The 18,131-nt window shown below is 40.5% G+C and overlaps 1 protein-coding gene across 1 annotated transcript; it reads right to left on the bottom strand.

The window, feature by feature from the left end:
• Positions 1–299: 299 nt before the first annotated feature.
• Positions 300–17,947, bottom strand: ift81 (intraflagellar transport 81 homolog). The gene is made up of 18 exons (XM_085293506.1): positions 17,429–17,947; positions 17,162–17,265; positions 15,829–16,009; positions 15,653–15,742; positions 14,279–14,344; positions 13,867–13,977; positions 12,451–12,535; positions 11,811–11,974; positions 11,638–11,733; positions 10,682–10,828; positions 5,717–5,866; positions 4,556–4,684; positions 3,022–3,111; positions 2,271–2,357; positions 2,060–2,131; positions 1,783–1,868; positions 1,525–1,570; positions 300–987 (listed from the first exon to the last, which is right to left on the bottom strand). The coding sequence occupies exons 1-18, from the start codon at positions 17,570–17,572 to the stop codon at positions 805–807; spliced, it is 2,031 nt and encodes a 676-aa protein (XP_085149632.1). The 5' UTR covers positions 17,573–17,947; the 3' UTR covers positions 300–804.
• Positions 17,948–18,131: the final 184 nt, after the last annotated feature.

The raw sequence follows: 18,131 nt of genomic DNA, 5'->3' as shown, positions 1-18,131 counted from the left end.
AGGTCGAGACCCTGAAACATCCATGAAGACATTTGCTGGGAATGATGTGTCACACTGAAAAGTCAGTGGGCAGACGTGTGTGTCGTGTTACCTGCTAAAAAAGATATGAATCTTCATCATCCAAATAAAAGTTTTTGCTTTCAGATATGATGCAAAATTGATTCATGGTGAAAAAACAAAACAGAACAAATGAAGGCAATGAATAGGACAGACCAACTGCTCTTTTAAACTCCAACAGTCTACATAGCTTTCCTAATTTACATTCATATATTTTTCTCTGTCACAATGAAAACATGAGTCAAAATCATTATTAAATATATTTAATAGAAAAACACAGGAAATATGAACAACCATATTGAAAAAAAGGATCCATTACAGTATTCCACAAGCAGAATATTTTGACTGTTTCAATGCAGTGGGGGCTCCCAGTGAATTCCAAAACTGGAATCTCAACCCATGCTCAAGGTCATGGTTGGCAGTGCCAATAATAGTTGACTGTGGCCACATCCCAAGAGCACCACTTTGTATCCTGTTATCTTTGGACACTCTGATTGAAAGGAGTCTCCTGTGGGCCACAGAAAGTGAAAACCCCTGTGCCGCTGCACGTGTTCTTTAAGTTGGAGATTCAAAAGCATCTTAAACCACGCCACCTCTTTAGGTTAGTGGTCTGGTTCCAAGTGAAACAACAGCTGAGTATAAAGAGAAGAGATATATGAGGAAAATTAAGCCTGTGACAGAACGATGACAGAAACTCTGTTAAGCTGAACTCAGTGGAATCACAGCCCATCATTCCTAGATGACTCCTCACAGCACCAGCCTGTCCTCCCCTCCCTCCTGGATGATCTGACCGATAGACTCCCGGTTCTTTGCCCTTATAAAGCACTGCCTCTTGCACTCCATCAGCTGCTCTAGGTCACGCCACATCTTCACCTGCTCCATGTTGGCGCTGTGGCTCTCCCTCACCGTCTTCTGTTCCTCTCGCAACTTCTGGAGACCACATGTGAAAAGAGATATTGGTGAAAAATACCCAGCGCAGACTCCGTTTGCTCAAAATTAAATGAACCCCAACATGATCACATTTGTGCCAACCTGGTGCAAACAAAAGTATGTTAAATCTGTCTCATTATGACATTCTACTGTCCTCTGTAGACCTGAGATAAAAACAACTGGCATTTATTCAAAGACAGAATTCAGATTTGATGCCATATATGTTAATATAACCTCAACTCTGCAAACTAGATGCATATTTATGGCATTTCTAGAGAATTCTATAAAGAATTTGCTTGCACTTTTATAGAGTAATACATATAATTTATTGTTTGGTTTTGTGTCCTGATGTGAATGTTCAGGTGTATTCCTTACTATGCATTACGGTACTTTACTTCCAAAGCAAACTCTGTGAAACCACCTTGGCTAACCTGTGTGTCCTCAGATCTTGTTCTTGACAGAATAAAGGAATATTTCCAAGTATTGACCCGTCCTAGAATCTGCTGGGTCAACACTCGCTCAGCACACTTTTCTCACCTTGCCAAGTAACTCCTGTTCGGAAATATTCTTCATGTACACTTCCCTACAGTGAACAAGAGGAAGATTAGTAACATGTGTGCAACAGCCATTTCTCAAGCTGATTTCACCCCATGTATTAAAAATAAAGGTGTGTCATCACAACAGCAAGGAAACAGTGGCAGTAGATTAACTGGCTTTAGTGTAACGAGAGCCTGCTGAAATAAAAAAGGCCATTCATCTCGCAAGCAGCTGGCTGGCCTGGCTCAGCAGGCTCACCTCATGGCTTTCTTCTTCTCTTGCGGATCAGGAGACACGTAGGCCTTCATCTCCTCAGCTGCCCTCTGTATTTGCATCTCAAGGATCTGCCGAGGACAGAGAGGCACAGATCCGAGTTTACAGTTTGTCCCAGTGGGTGCTTGTGGGGGCAGGTGGCTTACAAAATGCTGCAACATTGTATGCACTCATGTTTCTAATTTGGCTTAAAAACAGCGATAACAGTGCACAGTCTCTGGTCCTGCTTTAAGTAACTACTGTATCTTTTCAAAATACTTGCCTGTGACATGGTGTTGATATGATGGTATCGGTTTTCCTTCTGTGCCATCTCATCCCTCAGTGCTTTCACCTCCTGTGATTTAAAGAGAGGATGGGCGTTCTTATATAACCATGCTAAAGATCAAACATGTACTAACACACGGGGAAAAAAAGCACGTAAAATTCACCTAAACTGCTGTGCATATGAAACCCTTGCACTATAATAATTATACCTGCTCCAGTTTTGATCTGTTGCTCTCCAAACCAGCAGCACAGCTTTCATACTGTGCCTTCTTTTCTTCATACTCTTGGCCTAACTCCTATGAAGAATCCGAGCAGGACACACCGGAACAGAAAAGCAAATCCATTACTAGACAGTCAGAACTGAGACAAATGCACTATTATCAACACTCGTGTCCCGCTCACAGCACTGTTTAATGTCAACAAAAGATCCCAGCTGTAGTTTTAGCACTTTAACTTCTTACAGAGTCTATTTATGTCTTCCCGTTGCAGCTCTTCATTAACAGACGTGACCCATTGAGATGTAAGAGCAATTCTGGGCACACATGTAGGAAAATTAAATCCTCTGCTCTAGCTCAGGGATGCAGGATGCTTTCCCATTATACATTGATTTATGGATCATGCAAATTACTCCTAATGGACCTTGTCCATGGTAGCACAATATAAAAGTGAACTTCTACTTGTTCGCAGAAACAGAATTAGGACTCGCCGAAGTTATTTTGGAGCATGAATTACCCACTCTTTCTGAAAGTTATACTCTGTAATGAAAAATCCGTACCAAATTCTTGCCAGGATCCTTTTTCTGACAGGCTGGGTGTTAAACAGGGATGCTGCTTTGTCATGTGAGCTGAAGGCCCTTGTTTCGGTGTGGTCTTTGGCACATCAAACTGTCTTTACAAACACCGTTTGATGTGCCGTGAGGTTTTTTTGAAGTTCTCGTTTAATAATTCAGATGATGCTCACCTGACTCTGCTGTCTCAGTGACCTCAGTTCTTTAATAATTGGTGCTAGCGCAGACTTCTTCTCCACTATCATTGAGTTTAGCTTCTTCACCTTCAAAAAACACAAGATAACGGCACACACTGCATTAACAATAAAAACAAAACACAAAAAAGGAGTCCTACAATAATCACACACACACATGTACTTTTGTATGCATTCACAGACTTAAGAGTAAACAGCAGGTAATACGACTGTGACTAATGATGAAGTTAGACAGCATTGTCAACCAGATCAACATTTGGAGAAAGTGCCTATAGCGTGTGTGTGTGTAAGTAGGTAAGTATTGATTGAAACATTCCAGATTTCAGTTTTATGGGTTTGAAATGCCATTTTAAAATTTTAGTGTAACAGCGTCCTTTCAGCATGGATCCAGGTATATTTGATATCATCATTAACAAGCAATCTTACAGTCTGCAGAAGTACACACGCTACCGAATTCATAAAAAAGTCACAACTGATGTCCTGGGCTTCCACACAAAAGGATGATGATGGAAGTTATGAACTAGTATTCTTGTTGTAACTTCCCATTACTGATAACAATAAAATCAAACTTTCAGCTTTAATTAAATATCCCGAGCATCAACACAGAGGTTATTATTTGCTAACTTGTGCTGAATTTTCACTTGGCTGTAGTTATTTTAGACTTTCATAAACTCCCTAAAGGCCAAACTCCAGGGAAAGTGCAGATAAATAAATGGTGGCTAAATGAATAGTTCAAATCATGGACTGTGTGTGTGCATGCTGGTTCACTGTCCAGCTCAAGACAGGATCATAAATTTCACCCTTTCCCTGCTGTGGGAAAACAAAATGTGGGCGGTAAAAGAAGAAGAAAAAAAAGTCTATTACAAATTACAGTGAGCCTGTATACAAGGGCCCTAAAACTGAATCAGCTAAATGGGCTTCAATCAATTAAACTGCAACACTGGTGCTTTTCTTTTCAGTGGCATATCATATTCTCCTACACACACAGACACACATGTACACAGACACACATTGTTAAAGTTAAAGTTATGCTTTAACTGACAACACTGGAGACAATCATGTCATTTAAGTTCACTTTATCATCAATGCTAACAGTATTTGTTGGCACATGTGCAATAAGCCTTTTACGCCTATGGTAGACACTGCATGCTTATCGGGGTTCTGTCTGTAACTGTGTTGGCTACGTCCGAATGAAGATGTGAAGAACATTAAATTGGACATGCTCTGCTTTTCCTTATTTTCTGTCATAAATACAATGTTCCAATAGTGATTGCTCATATGCTCTTAGCAAGATGGCTAAAAGTTCAAATAATGAGGTACAAGTAACCCATGTCAATCAAAAGCTCAGAGTGTAGACTGCTGTAAACACTCAGTTGTTTCTTCTCCTGGCTTTATATGAACTCACTGAGAACAGACTAAATAATCGATAATCAGTATGTATCTATAGTAACTACTAAGCCTACAGTAAGTCAAATAGCACTTCAGATTAAAAAAAACCAAAAAGTATAGTCACCATTTCAGACATGTCATCCAGAGTGCGGCCCTTCTTCTCATCTAGCTCACTCTTGATGGCAGAAACCCTCTCCAGCTCTTCCTGAGTATCACTGTAGCCAGAGATACCCTTCTCAGCCTCCACGGCTTGCTTTAAAACACAGCACAAATTGTCAGATATTGTTTTTTAATGATTAGGAATATTGTCTTTGATTTCAGACATACCACCTAAATTCCCCAATAATTGGGATTCTGCATAAAATGCAAATTAATACAGAACGCAGCAATCTGAAAATCTCATAAACCCATATTTTATTCACAATACAACCAAGAAAACATACCAGCTGTTTAAACTGAAACATTTCACCATTTCAGGAACCAATCGTGTTACTGTCAACAGGTCAATAAATGATTGGGTATAAAAAGAGCATCAAATTGAAAAAAGGCTAATATATTTCTTAAAATGTTCTCACATTAAACATTTGATAGGTTTTAATACTCCATTTTGAATAAAATGTGGGTTTATGAGATTTGCAAGCCACTGCATTCTGTTTTCATTTACAATTTATACATTTCATGGAATTGGGGCTGAATATTGCTCCACGTAAAATTAACATTAACAGGGTGTCTGTCATTTGATCTCTGAAATGCATAAGGAGGTATGATGCTTTAAAAAAAACGTCCATTGCTTTATCAAATCCTTGTGTGGGATGCAGACAGAGGAAGAGCAGCAGATGGAACCGTCAGAAATAGTAGCTCAGCCTGCGTCAGAGAGCCCATCAACAAGTCAGGTGCTGGGACCACACAAAGGTGTGAAGCCCTTTCTAGGAAACTTCTACCACTTCACTGTTAGCAGAGAGTATGTGAATGGGAGGATCAAGTGAAAACAACACATTTGGACTGACAGTATGACGAAGGGGGAGGAGGTGGGGCGGTTATTGTATGAATATGACAGTTCAGAGAGGACAGCAGGAGCAGTTAGGAAGATTTCTCTGGTCCAGGTCCAAATACTAAATATTAAATTATTACTGAAGGGTGTCTTTAATGAGACTTCTCTCACAATAGCATCACAATAGTCTTCACAAAGTAACGTAAAGTTGTGAATCCCAGTCCTTCCTCTGCTTTATTGTAAATAAATGAATGATTCTGCTTCTCTCACATGAAATTCAAAATCAGGAATTACCAGTTTCTGCTGGACAGCATCATGTCTCTGCTTGAGAATCTCCTCTGTGCGCTGCACGACTCCATAATCTGCTTTCAGCTCAGCGATTTCCTGGCGTTTCTTCTTGTATACTGTTCCCTTGCTGCGGAGTTTCGCCACTAATCGTTTCATCTTAGAAGAACAATGAAACAGAATTCGGCATTAGTCACAAATGCGAAGGAACACATTATGGACATGCCTGTAAGTCCTGGATAAACACATTTTGGGCAGATTGTTATTGCTTTTGGGTTTTTTGGTGGTGCAGTAATTAATACTGGAATTAAAACCAGCTGACAGATTGCATTATTGCGTTATTTGCGTGTTCTCCTAGTGGCTGCATGGGTTCTCTCCAGGTACTCCGGCCTACTCCCACAGTCCAAAGACATGCTTGTTTGTTTAATTAGTGAATCTGAATTAGCTGTAGCTGTGAACAAGATCATTTAGGCTACGTTCACACTGCAGGCGAAAGCGCATCAAATCCGATTTTTTTGACCCTATGCGACACATATCCGATCATGGTATGACAGTGTGAACGGCACAAATCCGATATTTTCAAATCCGATCTGGGTCACTTTCGTATGTGGTACTGAATCTGATACATATCCGATGTTTCAGAAAGCGACTGCTGTTTGAACGGTCAAGTCGCATTAAATCCATTTTTTACGTCACTGACAGACGCCAATTATCAGCACAGGAGAAGATAAGAACACTTTTATTTGTAGTGCGAACGAGCAGACAAAAAAAAAAAAATCGGATTTGATCAAAAAATCGGATTTGAGCATTAAGACCTGCAGTGTGAACGTAGCCTTAGTGTTACTCAAAGGTTGCATGAAAATACCCAGCAGCTCTATATTCAATATGTCCACTATGCCTCCTCTACACATGCCCAAACCATCCCCGCCTTACCTCTCTGACTGTCTCCAAACAACTCAACCTGACTGTACCTCTGATGTGTTCATTTCTAGTACTTCCCTCGCTTCCATCAAAGATTTTAGTATCAACTCTGGCACTTACAGCTCTGCCTCCTGTCTTTTTTCCAGTGCCACCATCTGCTAACATTAAATCATAGCAGGTGTCAATGCCGTCTTGTAAACCTTCCCTTTCACTCTCACTGCTATCCTAATGTCAAATGTCACCTCTGATACTCGTCCCCAGCCGCCCTGCCTGCACTCTCCTTCACCTCTCTTGTGAGCTGCTGCTCCCAGATATTTGAAGTCAACTAACTTTACTACCTCTACTTGCTACTTCACCTTTCCACCTGCCTCCCTCTCGAGTACACGTATCCATTCTGTCTTACTACTACCGACTTTTAGTCCTCTTCTCTCTAGATCATACCTCCAGGAAAGAAGACAAATTCCTTGTTTTCTTTCCTCACCAATTCATCTGGTAACTCTTCGCTACTTTTGTTGAGCCAGAGTTCAGGCAGGATTTGAGACAAGCTCAAATCCTGCCTGAACTCTGGCTCAACATTCTTCCTTCTTCAGCTTCCACCATTTAATCTTTGCCTCTGGCTTCACTTGCTTCTTCTTCTTAATGTGATCCTACAGACTCAGATTCTCCCTGGACCCCACCTTGCAGTATCCAAACTCTTTCATATTGTACCTTCTGCATAGAATATAGGCCATCTGCATGCACCTACCTCCACTCATTTACATCACCTCTTAAAGTATGTGAACACCACAGCTTTACCATTTGTCTCTCTGCATTTCTATCCTTAATACCATCCATGCCCAACACCACCTCCTCACCTCTGTCCTTCATCTACGTGTCCACTGAAGTCTCCTCCAAACACCACTCTCTCCCCTCTCTGCCACTTCCTTTCCCTTTTCTACCTAATATTCAATTTGTTGGACACACACACACACACACACACTGACAACATTCATCATCACCCCTTCAATTTCAAGCTTCAAGCTCATCATCCTATCTGATACTCTCTTCACCTCCACAACACTATTCACTTACTCTTCACGCAAGCTCACCCCTGCTCATTTCTCTACATATCTACATTATGGGAGAACAGCTTGAGTATATCTCTAATGCTTCTGACCTTGTTTCCCTGTAAGTAGTCTCCTGCACAATATATCCACCTTCCTTTTTTCCCCATCATGTCAATCAGCTCTCTCCCTCTACCAATCATAATCCCTACATTTCAGGTCCCTATTCACACCCCCACACTCGTGCCTTTCCTTCCCTTACTACCTCCGAACACGCTTCCCCGGCCAACAGTAGCACAGTTTCCACTGGCACACTGCTGGCCAACAGTACTGGAGGTGGTTGTTGTTGACCTGGGACCCGACCAATCCGATATAGAAGTCTCACTCTTGATGACCTGCGTGTTTGATTTGGCAAAGAATTTACGTCACCTGCACTTCCTGATGCAACCCTCCCCATTTATCTAATGTAAATATTGATTATAGGTCCTTCAAAATACCAAGACACATACATTTTGATATTATTGATGGTTCTGTGAAGCACATTAAAACCTGCTGTAACAAAGAAAGTGTAAAGTTGATATGGAAACTGCAATGAAAGAGGCCTAAACACAGTTTATATTTGGAGGCATGGTGTCCGGCACAGCTGTGATACTATGAAAGGCTACAGGAGAAGACAATGGCTTGAGCCAGGGGAGGGAAGGGATTAAAGAACAGCAGCGGCTGCAATGAGGAGGCCTGGAGGCCATGCTATGATCTGAAAGAGTCACCCGATCCTTTGAGATTCACAGCCAGCTATGTGCAGCAAACAGCTTCATCTGACAGAATAACTGCTTTAAGTGGATGCTCACTTACTCCCCACCCCAAATGTCTGCTGGGACACACTGAAACTCCTCCACAATGAAGAGCAGCTATAAATGAACACGGACACAGAAGAACAGCCCCAGAAATCACAGAATGTACTTCATGCGGATCAATGCGTGTGTGTTTGTGCGCACATTTATTCTTTGTGTATTTTGGAACGTCAAGGGCAGACGTGACCGCAAGAGGAATTAACACAGCAGAATTATACTGCATAGTGTTCCTGACACTGTATCCCCAAAACAACTGCTGTTAAAATGGACGGTGGCTCATTCAGCAGTACACCCACACACATGCAGACCAGTTAACAAAACCCTCAACCGTGCAGCGTATGCTCCAAATAACTGCACGTGGGACAAACAGCAGGAAATCAAAATAAATCCACATTATTTCAAGTTTTTAAAAAAAGCGTTAGTCGGATTTGTGACTGAAGTAAGACTAAATTTAACCAGAGTGACGAGGATGCTGGTTAAAATGGTTTCTTGTTACTTTCCAACCAATGACGAACAGATGTCGTCATCCCCCCTCAGAGAGACCCTGCAGTTGGTGGGCGGCATGTGATGACACGTAATGGTCAGAATGGAAAATACCTCTGGTAAAGTGATCATCTCCACTGCGGCTGATAGCCCGAAACTACAGGAGGAGTCTGATAAGCCGCGTTTGACAAAACATTTTCCATTCACTTCATTCATGTGTCGTCTCAAGGGCCTCTTTGTTTCTACAAACAGCTCTCTAATTTCAGTTAAAGAGTCTCAAATTGATTGTAATACATTGTCATGACTAATGTAAAATATAATAGTGTGCCTCATACTTCACTGTTTCTAACTATATTTTGTGGTGGAGAGTTTGTGTCTATTTTTTGTGTAACCAAACATGTCCATTTGTCACATTTGTTTAAAATAATGATGCAATATAATAACGTATTTTACTATTAATGTAGTTAATAGTTACATACAAACTCACATTTTCCACATCAGCAACTTAATGCATTCCTTTGCCAACACAGTTCATGCAGCTTGTTCTGTGGTTCAAAAGGCTGCCATATAAAATGTGTTCCCTCAGCTGAGAATCTGCATCACTCTAACAGTACGCTCCCAGGAAAAGAATTTGCAAAAGTGCCGCGTTTCCATTTTACATTAAATGGAAACTCTGCTGTGAGGTCTGTTGTGTTTTCATCCTCTTTACCACTAACATAATGTCAATGCAGAGCTGTTCTGGCTTTGGTGCCTTTTGGGGAACAGCCTGGATTTCAACAGGTTTTGGGGTTCATTACTACATGCTTTTACTGGTTGTACTAACAATTTTGGGATGAAAATCACAGTGTACAAAATCTTTTTTTGTTTTTGTTTTTAGGGATCATGGATCCAACTTTGGGCCCAGCAATATTGCTGCGCTGTGCTGGTGTCAGCTTTAGGAAACCATGGAAACTGATTCTAGAAAATTGAGCTCTGATGGTCCCAGCGCAGCTCCCATTCATTAGGATCTCTCTGCTCTTTCAGAGCAGTCACTGTCAGCTCTGTAACTTTAAATTTAGTCTACTGGCCAGCTGAGAAGTGATTGCTCAAGTCTTTTTTGATTCAAGCGCCAGATTTTGTTTAAGTTTATTCTATGTTAAGTTCACTTCAACTGATCGGCATGAGTAAACCATACCACGTGTCTGAAAGGACAAGGAGTACATCTTGTCATGGGATATAAATAGAGAGCAAAGTCTCTATACCCAAAGACTGCTCAAGGTTTTTTTGTCCAGCTGACTTGAATTAGGAGACTGATTACACTAAAGATTAAGAAAAAGGCCAACTTTCAGGAAGTTTGTCCAGTACAATCCTTGTTCTGGACATTCTCTCTTTTGTGTTCTATTTATGACTGTGCATGGGAATGTGGGGGAGAGCAGGGAAAAGGGATAAGTAACATTAGACAGTGAGCCTGTCTGTGTTTGGATAAGAACAAAAATAGCCTCTTGTGTTTTCTGTGGATTGCAAATCTTCTAGCACTTTCTTTGATAAAGCTGGAGATGATAGCGGTGTCCTGTTTCTAAAAACTCATTTTTTGTGGAGCCCCAAAAAAAACAAAACAAAACAAAAAAAAAACACACACGCACACACACAAAAATCCCCAGCAAATATTGCAGTGAGTGTGTGAACCGGCAGTGTACCTCATCACCACGAATGACCTCTTCCCCATCTGAGCCTTGTGTCTGGTTTGTCCTCTGCCTCAGCTCCCTCTCTGCCGCAGCCAGCTCCTCCCTTGCTTCCTGAAGCTCCTCTGCCTTTGACTCCTTCCTTCGAGCGATGATGGAGGCCTACAAGAGTCAGGTTATAGACGTATACAAACACGATAAATCCATGGAAAATATGAGAAAATGAAAGAGCTGGAAAAAAAAACCAACATTTTTCCTATGACACACACTGAGAACAGAATAAAGATCACTAGTGCTCAGTCGTTGACCTTTCAAATGAAAAATATCTTAACCTATTTAGGAACAGATGGACAAAGGGATGAATGATTGTACAATATACATCTTAAGAATTTGAGTTTTCTGAAATAAACACAGGGTCACAGTAAGATGTTTTGCATTCAGGCCTATCCTTTGGTCTATTTGCATGTTCTACGCACACTTATGCAAGCTCCATTTGCTCAGCAATCAATCTTTCCTCCAACTCTGTTATGAATATAATTCTGTAGTCCCTTTTGTGGATTCTGAAAGGTCTCTGTTCCATAAACATCCAAAATTTCCAGTTTGTATGGTGTGTGTACTATACTGGTGCAGACATGCCCCTTTTATCATACCACAAATTGCACATCCTGGATTCCTCACCTCGTGGCTCTTACCATAGATGTGAGCAGAAGAAGCAATTAACAAAATGAGACATTGTTCCCTAAGAGCCTCATTTTAAAGTAATTAAATATGATGTTTGGCACAACTGTATCAAAATTTGTTTGGTTATTGCTCGGCTACAACTTTATATTATGATCTCAGAAGTAACAGTGTTCTTAACATGAATTACATTAAGGTTCCTTTTAACCTGTGGGAAAAAAATGTAGCTGATTAAAGAGTCAAAACTAGACAGAACAATGAAAGATGACTGAAAGAATGAACACAGTCAGCACCTGTTGTCTGTAAAGGGAGAGTTTGTCATCCATGGGGTCATATCTCATCATCCTCTTCTCAATCAGCTGGTTTATCTGAGAATCTGCTTCTTTAATCTGTGAAAGAGGAAATTAAAGGACATTTAGAATCTTGAAGGTACACAAGCATAATACCAAACCCTGGTCCTCCAGACCTTGTCCTCCAGCTCCTGGAGATCAGCCTGGCCCATCGCAGGCTCTGATGCCACCTTCTGCAGGAACTGTACGGTACGCCTCATGCCCTCCAGCTCCTTGGGAAGCTTCTCAGAGACCATGTAGGAGTTGATCTTGATCTCCTCTTCGAGTCGCTTCATTAAGCCTGAAAGAGACCAATCTTTTCTTTAAGCTATTTTAAACCTCTTTCAGGCATTCAGTGCCTAATATCAAAAATATATGGTAAAACAACTATTCTGCCAAAATGTTATTGTAGAAAGACAAGCGCTTATTAAATGTATACTAAACATCAGCAGCCCCATTTAGTGTTCCTAAAAAAATTTGTAGCGCTTCTGATTATTGACTTTAATTGTGCAGGTCCATCTCTGTCTGCACCGCAGTCGTTTTAGAAACTGCAAATGTGTAAATCTCTCATTTGGCTAAAGACGCCAACAGCAGATGAGAACAAAAGGCGACAATTTCACCATCAGATAAGCTCTATTAGAGCACTTCAAAGATCAGCATAATCAGAGGGTCTCAGCAGATGAAAGCCCGTTAGCAGAGAGACACCAGCATCACACTGTTGTGACCTTGAATCCACCCATCCAGCTGTATGCATGGAGCAGGGACATGGCTACTCACTCTCTGGATTAGCATCTGCTGCAGCTTGTCGCAAATCCTTCAACTGCTGCTCTGATCTCAGCAGCCTCTGCTCAGCCTGAAACAGCTGAACACACAAAAACAGTCACAGATACAGGCACTGTCAGGAAATCAGAGCACTATTTTCATATGAAATCATCTTCCTGTTTTCTGCATTGATGTGCCAGTTTTCAGTCTATAAAATATCTAGAAACAATGAAAGTGAAAATAAAAAGAAGACTTTAACATGTGTTAGTCAGCCTGAGGCAGCAGTCGTGGATGTGTTTGATACCAATGAGACTGCGCCAACTGTTTGCAATGCTGTATCGCATTTTTTTGCTGTTGTACACTTCTTATGTTAAATGCTAAAATCTGACAAATGCAAAAATAGAAAACTCACTCAGCAAAGTAAGTCCTTCTAGAATCTAGTTTTGCCACCTGGCAGTCACACTGCAAATCCTCTGAGCACCAATTTGGCCAGTTATTTTACAGCATTAAACTACAGACATTAGACTCATTTTATATCATTTGTTGCATGCAGCTCACTGTGTGACCAGTGAAACTCCTCTTTTTTGTCAGTGTACAGAAGACAGAAATCTGTCACCTCAACTAAAAAAAAAGGGCTTAAATTGTAGAAATAATTGTCTAAAATTACAGTAAAATTTCTGGTAGCTCATTGCCCAGAATATGCTGCATTTATAATTACTTGTTAATTCACAGAAAATATCCTTGTTCTGTTTTGTCATTGCCGTTTCTCTATTAGTTAATGACATTGGTGTATTATGAATGGTCATGGGTGAGGGCTACATCAGCAGGAAAAGCTGTAAAACTTACAAACAAGCACAAAATTTATGCCCTCCTTTACAGTGTTCAAAGCCAGCCAGTGGGCCAGACTGGACTCTTTGGTGGGCTGATTCTGTGTGACAACGCTCACTAAACACTAACAAAAATAGTCACAGACAGATAATTATTATAGAATCAACAGCCAAAAGTGATAAAAAGGTGCTTACAAAGGTTGCCCAAAATGGCCCAAGATAAGGTTTCTAAAAGCTTTTTCCCAAGAAATTATATTTCTACAATCATTGTTGTTCTTACAGAATTCCTACACAGATTTCAGTTCAGTTTCTTTCTTGTGATGTATCAGCCAAAACTAAACTGAAATGAAAACAAAAAACTAAAACAAACAATAAAAACTCTGTGAGCAGAAAACTCCACATTAAATCCAAACCCAGATTGTGCCAGACACAGTTTTGTTTTTTTAAACTCCATTGAGCAAGAAAGGAGAAGCAAAAGACAGTGAGAAAAGGCAGTGTGCATAACGGCCCACAAACTTGTTTAACTTGACTGTCATGACTTGCTAAAATATACTGTGATGAACAAAAGCGCTGATAAATGACACAAGTAATCCCAAGTATTTACCTGATTCTTTTGCTCTTGCTTCTGTTGAGTCAGCGCCTCCTCCCTCTCCTTCTCCACCCGCAGCTGCCTGGCCTGCTCCAGCATCCGCTGATGGTTAGACACCGACTCCACCTAGTGGAAAGAAAACACCATTCAGTGCTGCGGCAGTCATCGGAGGGTCAGCAAAAATAACTGCGGCCCTCTGACAGAGTCAGGTTTCACCTTTTAACAGGGCCTGTAAGTAAGACCTAGAAATTCAGCACCTCATTACTTCTAGCCTTGTTAAGCAGCCTTGCAGCCTGTCACATCCCTGTCAGGTTTATTAGAGGAGCTGATAATATATGTTTGAGGTCATGTTTTCATTCCACAGTCAATTCTAAAGCCTTCCAAGCATTGCAGGAGTGCCGCAGCCTCCCAGAGCAGTCTGCCTTACTCTCTTCTTCAGCCTCTCCACACGTTTGATGAGCTGGTCTTTCTCTTCCTCCATGGCACTAATGTCCTGTTATTGCAGAAAAGATGAATTAATGTCATGAATGTCAGTTAAGCTTATGAAAAAGTTCTACTGTCATTTATTACACAACAAATATAAATTGAAATCAATATGTGAGTTTCATACTGACGAAAGATTATAATCAGTAACTTCTAACAAGCAGTGTAGTAGTAGTAGTAGTAGTAAAGAGTAGTAAAAAGTAGTAAAGAGTAAAGCGCGACTACAGTGTGAAAAAGTGTTTGCACCCTTCCTGATTTTCTAGTGTTTTGCATAATTATCACACTTACATGTTTCAGGTCAAACACATTTTAACATTAGACAAAAATAACCAGAATAAATAGAAAATGCAGTTTTTAAAGGATGATTTCATTGATTAAGGGAGAAAAGTTTTTCAGACCTACCTGGTCCTGTGTGGAAAACTAATTACCGCTCATGTTAAATCAAGAATTAACTCTGATAAACGACATTTTTGGAAAACAGAACCGGTGTGATGGCTGGAGCAGGCACAAATATCTTAAAAAACAACACAAAAGGAACACCCTAACCCTAACCCCAAAAAGAAAAAAGGCTGATGTCACATTTAAAAATAATAATAATTAAAAAAAAAAAAAAAAAGGTACATTATGCCAACAGTAAAACCTGGAGGTGGTATTGTGATGGTTTGGGATGTTTTGCTGCCTCTGAACCTGGAAGTCTCGCAGTAGTAAATGGAAGCATGAATTCTGCCGTCTACCAAAGCATCACAAAGGAGAATGACGGCCATTTGTTCGTGACCTCAAGCTGAAGTGCTCTTGGATTTGCAGGAGGACAATAATCCAAATCACACCAGCAAGTCCACCTCTGAATGGCTTAAGAAAAAATAATAATAACTTTGAAGCGGCTTAGTCAAAGACCTGACCTGAACCCAATTGAGATGCCTTGAAAAGGAAGTTCATGGTCAAAAACCCACCAGTTTCGCTGTGTTACAACAATTCTGCAAAGATGAGTGGGCCAAAATTCCTCCACAGCGCTGCAGACTCACTGCCAGTTGTCGCAAACACTTGATTGCAGTTGTTGCTGCCAAGGGTGGCCCAACCAGTTATTAGGCTTAGGGGGAATAGCTTTTTCACACAGGGCCATCCAGGTTTGGATTTTTTCCCCCTTAATAATAAACACCTTCATTTAGAAACTGCATTTTGCATTTACGTGTGTTATCTTTGTCTAATACTTAAATTTATTTGATGATCTGAAATATTTAAGTGTGACAAACATACAAAAAAAAAAGAAAAAAAAATCAGGAAGGTAGCAAACACTTTTTCACACCACTGTATTTGTTACCCTTCTTATTTCTGCTGTGGAGAAGCCTGAAGTCCTCAGCTGCTCACACTCCTTATGATAAGTCTTAAATCCTTCCACCAGCTCTTCATACTGTCAACACACATTATTTACCTTTTTATTAAAATAGCAGTTCCAGTAATCCAGGAGGTGTATGTATCTTTAATATGCTGACAAACCTGGTGATAAGTGTCATTGATGATATCATCCTGCAGAAAATCTGCAGGCACCTCGAGCTTAACAAGAAAACGAGCCAAGTAAGTCCTCTTCTTCAGCTCAGGGACTCTCTGCAGCAGCCAGTGGAGGATTGGGTGAATCACAGGTTTGCTGCCAGTCACCAGACCCTGTCTGAAGCTGCTTCTGCAGGGAGGGATGAAGGAGGAGAGCTGATTCAAACTGCAGAAGGTGAATGGTAAAACATGGAAGATCCACTGCTGCGTTTCACTGGTAGTGAGGTGATTAGAAGATTTAAGGTACTTTATTTATGTGAATTCACTGTAAACAGTGAAAACTAAGGAAAAGGTGAAAAAAAATGAGAGCTCTATGAATGATGTGCATGTTGAGTTTAATTTTATCAATTAATTTAATTTGATTTATACAGTGCTAGTTCACAGCAACCATCATTTTATGGTGTTTTGTACCATAAGCTAACAACCCTACGATATTAAAGAGAAAAACAGAACAGCCCCACAGTCCTCTGTGAGCAAGCACTTAGTGACAGCAAGAAGAAAGAACTCCCTTTTAACAGGAAAGGATCTCTGGCAGAACCAGGCTAAGTGAGGTCAGCAATGTGCCAGAACTGGCTGAAGGGTGAGTGGAAACAAAATAAAGAGTATAGAGAAATAAGGGCAAAATACAAACAATTGGTCTTTTATACTTTAAGATTTTTCACAGGGCCCATTTATCAAAAGCCAAAACATCCTGTGTTTACACATTTTTGAATCGTCATTGTGGGCCATATGCCCAGTACATATGGGTATGTCCCAGTCTTGAAAGGTATTGGAGGAACATACTTCAAACCCTGTCTGCAATTCTTGAACACTTCTTCTGGCCAGACAGAGTCCACTCTCAATGGCTGAGAGACCTTATGTCCTGTTTAAGCCTGGAAAAGATCAGTTACTCACTTAGCAATACCAACAAAACGTTCCACCAGAGGTGGGGACCCTTCCTGAAATTATTTGCAAGAGACACTTGAATAGTGGAAAGAGATGAAAGAGATGCTCAGTGCACCGTGATGGTTCAGGATCACCTGATTCAGCCGTGACTATACAAGCTTTAGCAATAAATAAAATTTGAAGCCTAATCTACAAAGTCAAGAAGGTGTCCGTCTCCCAGAATTACCCTGAAACTATTTTATGTTATAGATGTTGAATTTAAAAAAAAAACAAAAAAACTAACTAACAAAACACTTTGAGTGAAACAAGAAATAGCGTACAACGACAATTTGACAACATTATAAACATCAGAATTAGATAAGGGGAAATTTAGCTGAAAGTGCCTGCATATACTTACACGTCAGAGAGGTTACCAGGAGGTTTGTATTTCAGCATCCCCAACAGAGCACATATTCTCTTCACAGTCTGTTCAGGCATTTCTTCACGGATGTCTATGGCTTGCTATAATAATAAACATCAGTTGCTATAATAATAAACATCAGTGAGAGTCTCACGTTATTTCTATGAACACCACACATAATCACTCGGTGTTAACCCTGAAACAAGTGTAATGAACTTTAGCGTCTAGTGTTGGTAAAGATTTCTGATAAAAGTATCGGTTCACCTTTGGGTCGATTTCAGCCAGAACATCGTTCAAAATCTGCAACAGCTGCATCGGTTCAAGTGAGTCAAACGTGATGAGATTGAAGTTCTTCTTGAATGGTTCCCTGTTCAGCTGTTCGACGATGAATTTCAACTGTTCGCTCATCTTGGAAAAGTGTGATTTGATGCACTTAGTGGCTCTTCTTTGCTTGATTAGCCAGCTAACGCTAACGTAACTACGCTTTCTGTCGTCGACTAAGATAGCTTAGCTCGCAAACCCGTAAAATAATTATTTAAAATCTTGCTGGTTGCGCTGGGAAGTCACTATTCAGAAATTATAACAACAATTGCAAAATCGTCTTACACAAGTTTTAAGCAGCTAGTTAATTAGCAGAAGGAAAGGCAACGGTTACTGTGGAAACCATAAAGACGGCGTCACTGATTGGTTGCTAACCGGAAGTCGCTCTTACGGTCCGTCCGTTCAAGAGTTGTGTTCAGCTAATCCAAAATATAGTTTTGGTTCAACTGACAAAACAGTGGCGGTATAAAAGTATTCTACAATCACTGGTCAGAGGAGTAAATGAAGAAAGCCTCAGTCTAGTGTCATTCACGATCGAAATATATGAGCGCAATGCCATATATAAACCCTTTGCCTGAGGTGAACATATCAAATAAGTTCAATTCTCCAAGCTAAAGTGAATGAAAACGCAATTTTCTTGAATATG

The sequence above is a fragment of the Mchenga conophoros genome, linkage group LG12, assembly GCF_057382185.1.
Source record: "Mchenga conophoros isolate Kocher_MC1m ecotype Shallow Benthic linkage group LG12, M_conophoros_male_GT1.1, whole genome shotgun sequence".
Classification (NCBI taxonomy): domain Eukaryota; kingdom Metazoa; phylum Chordata; class Actinopteri; order Cichliformes; family Cichlidae; genus Mchenga; species Mchenga conophoros.
This window is presented reverse-complemented; position numbering and strand designations above follow the sequence as displayed.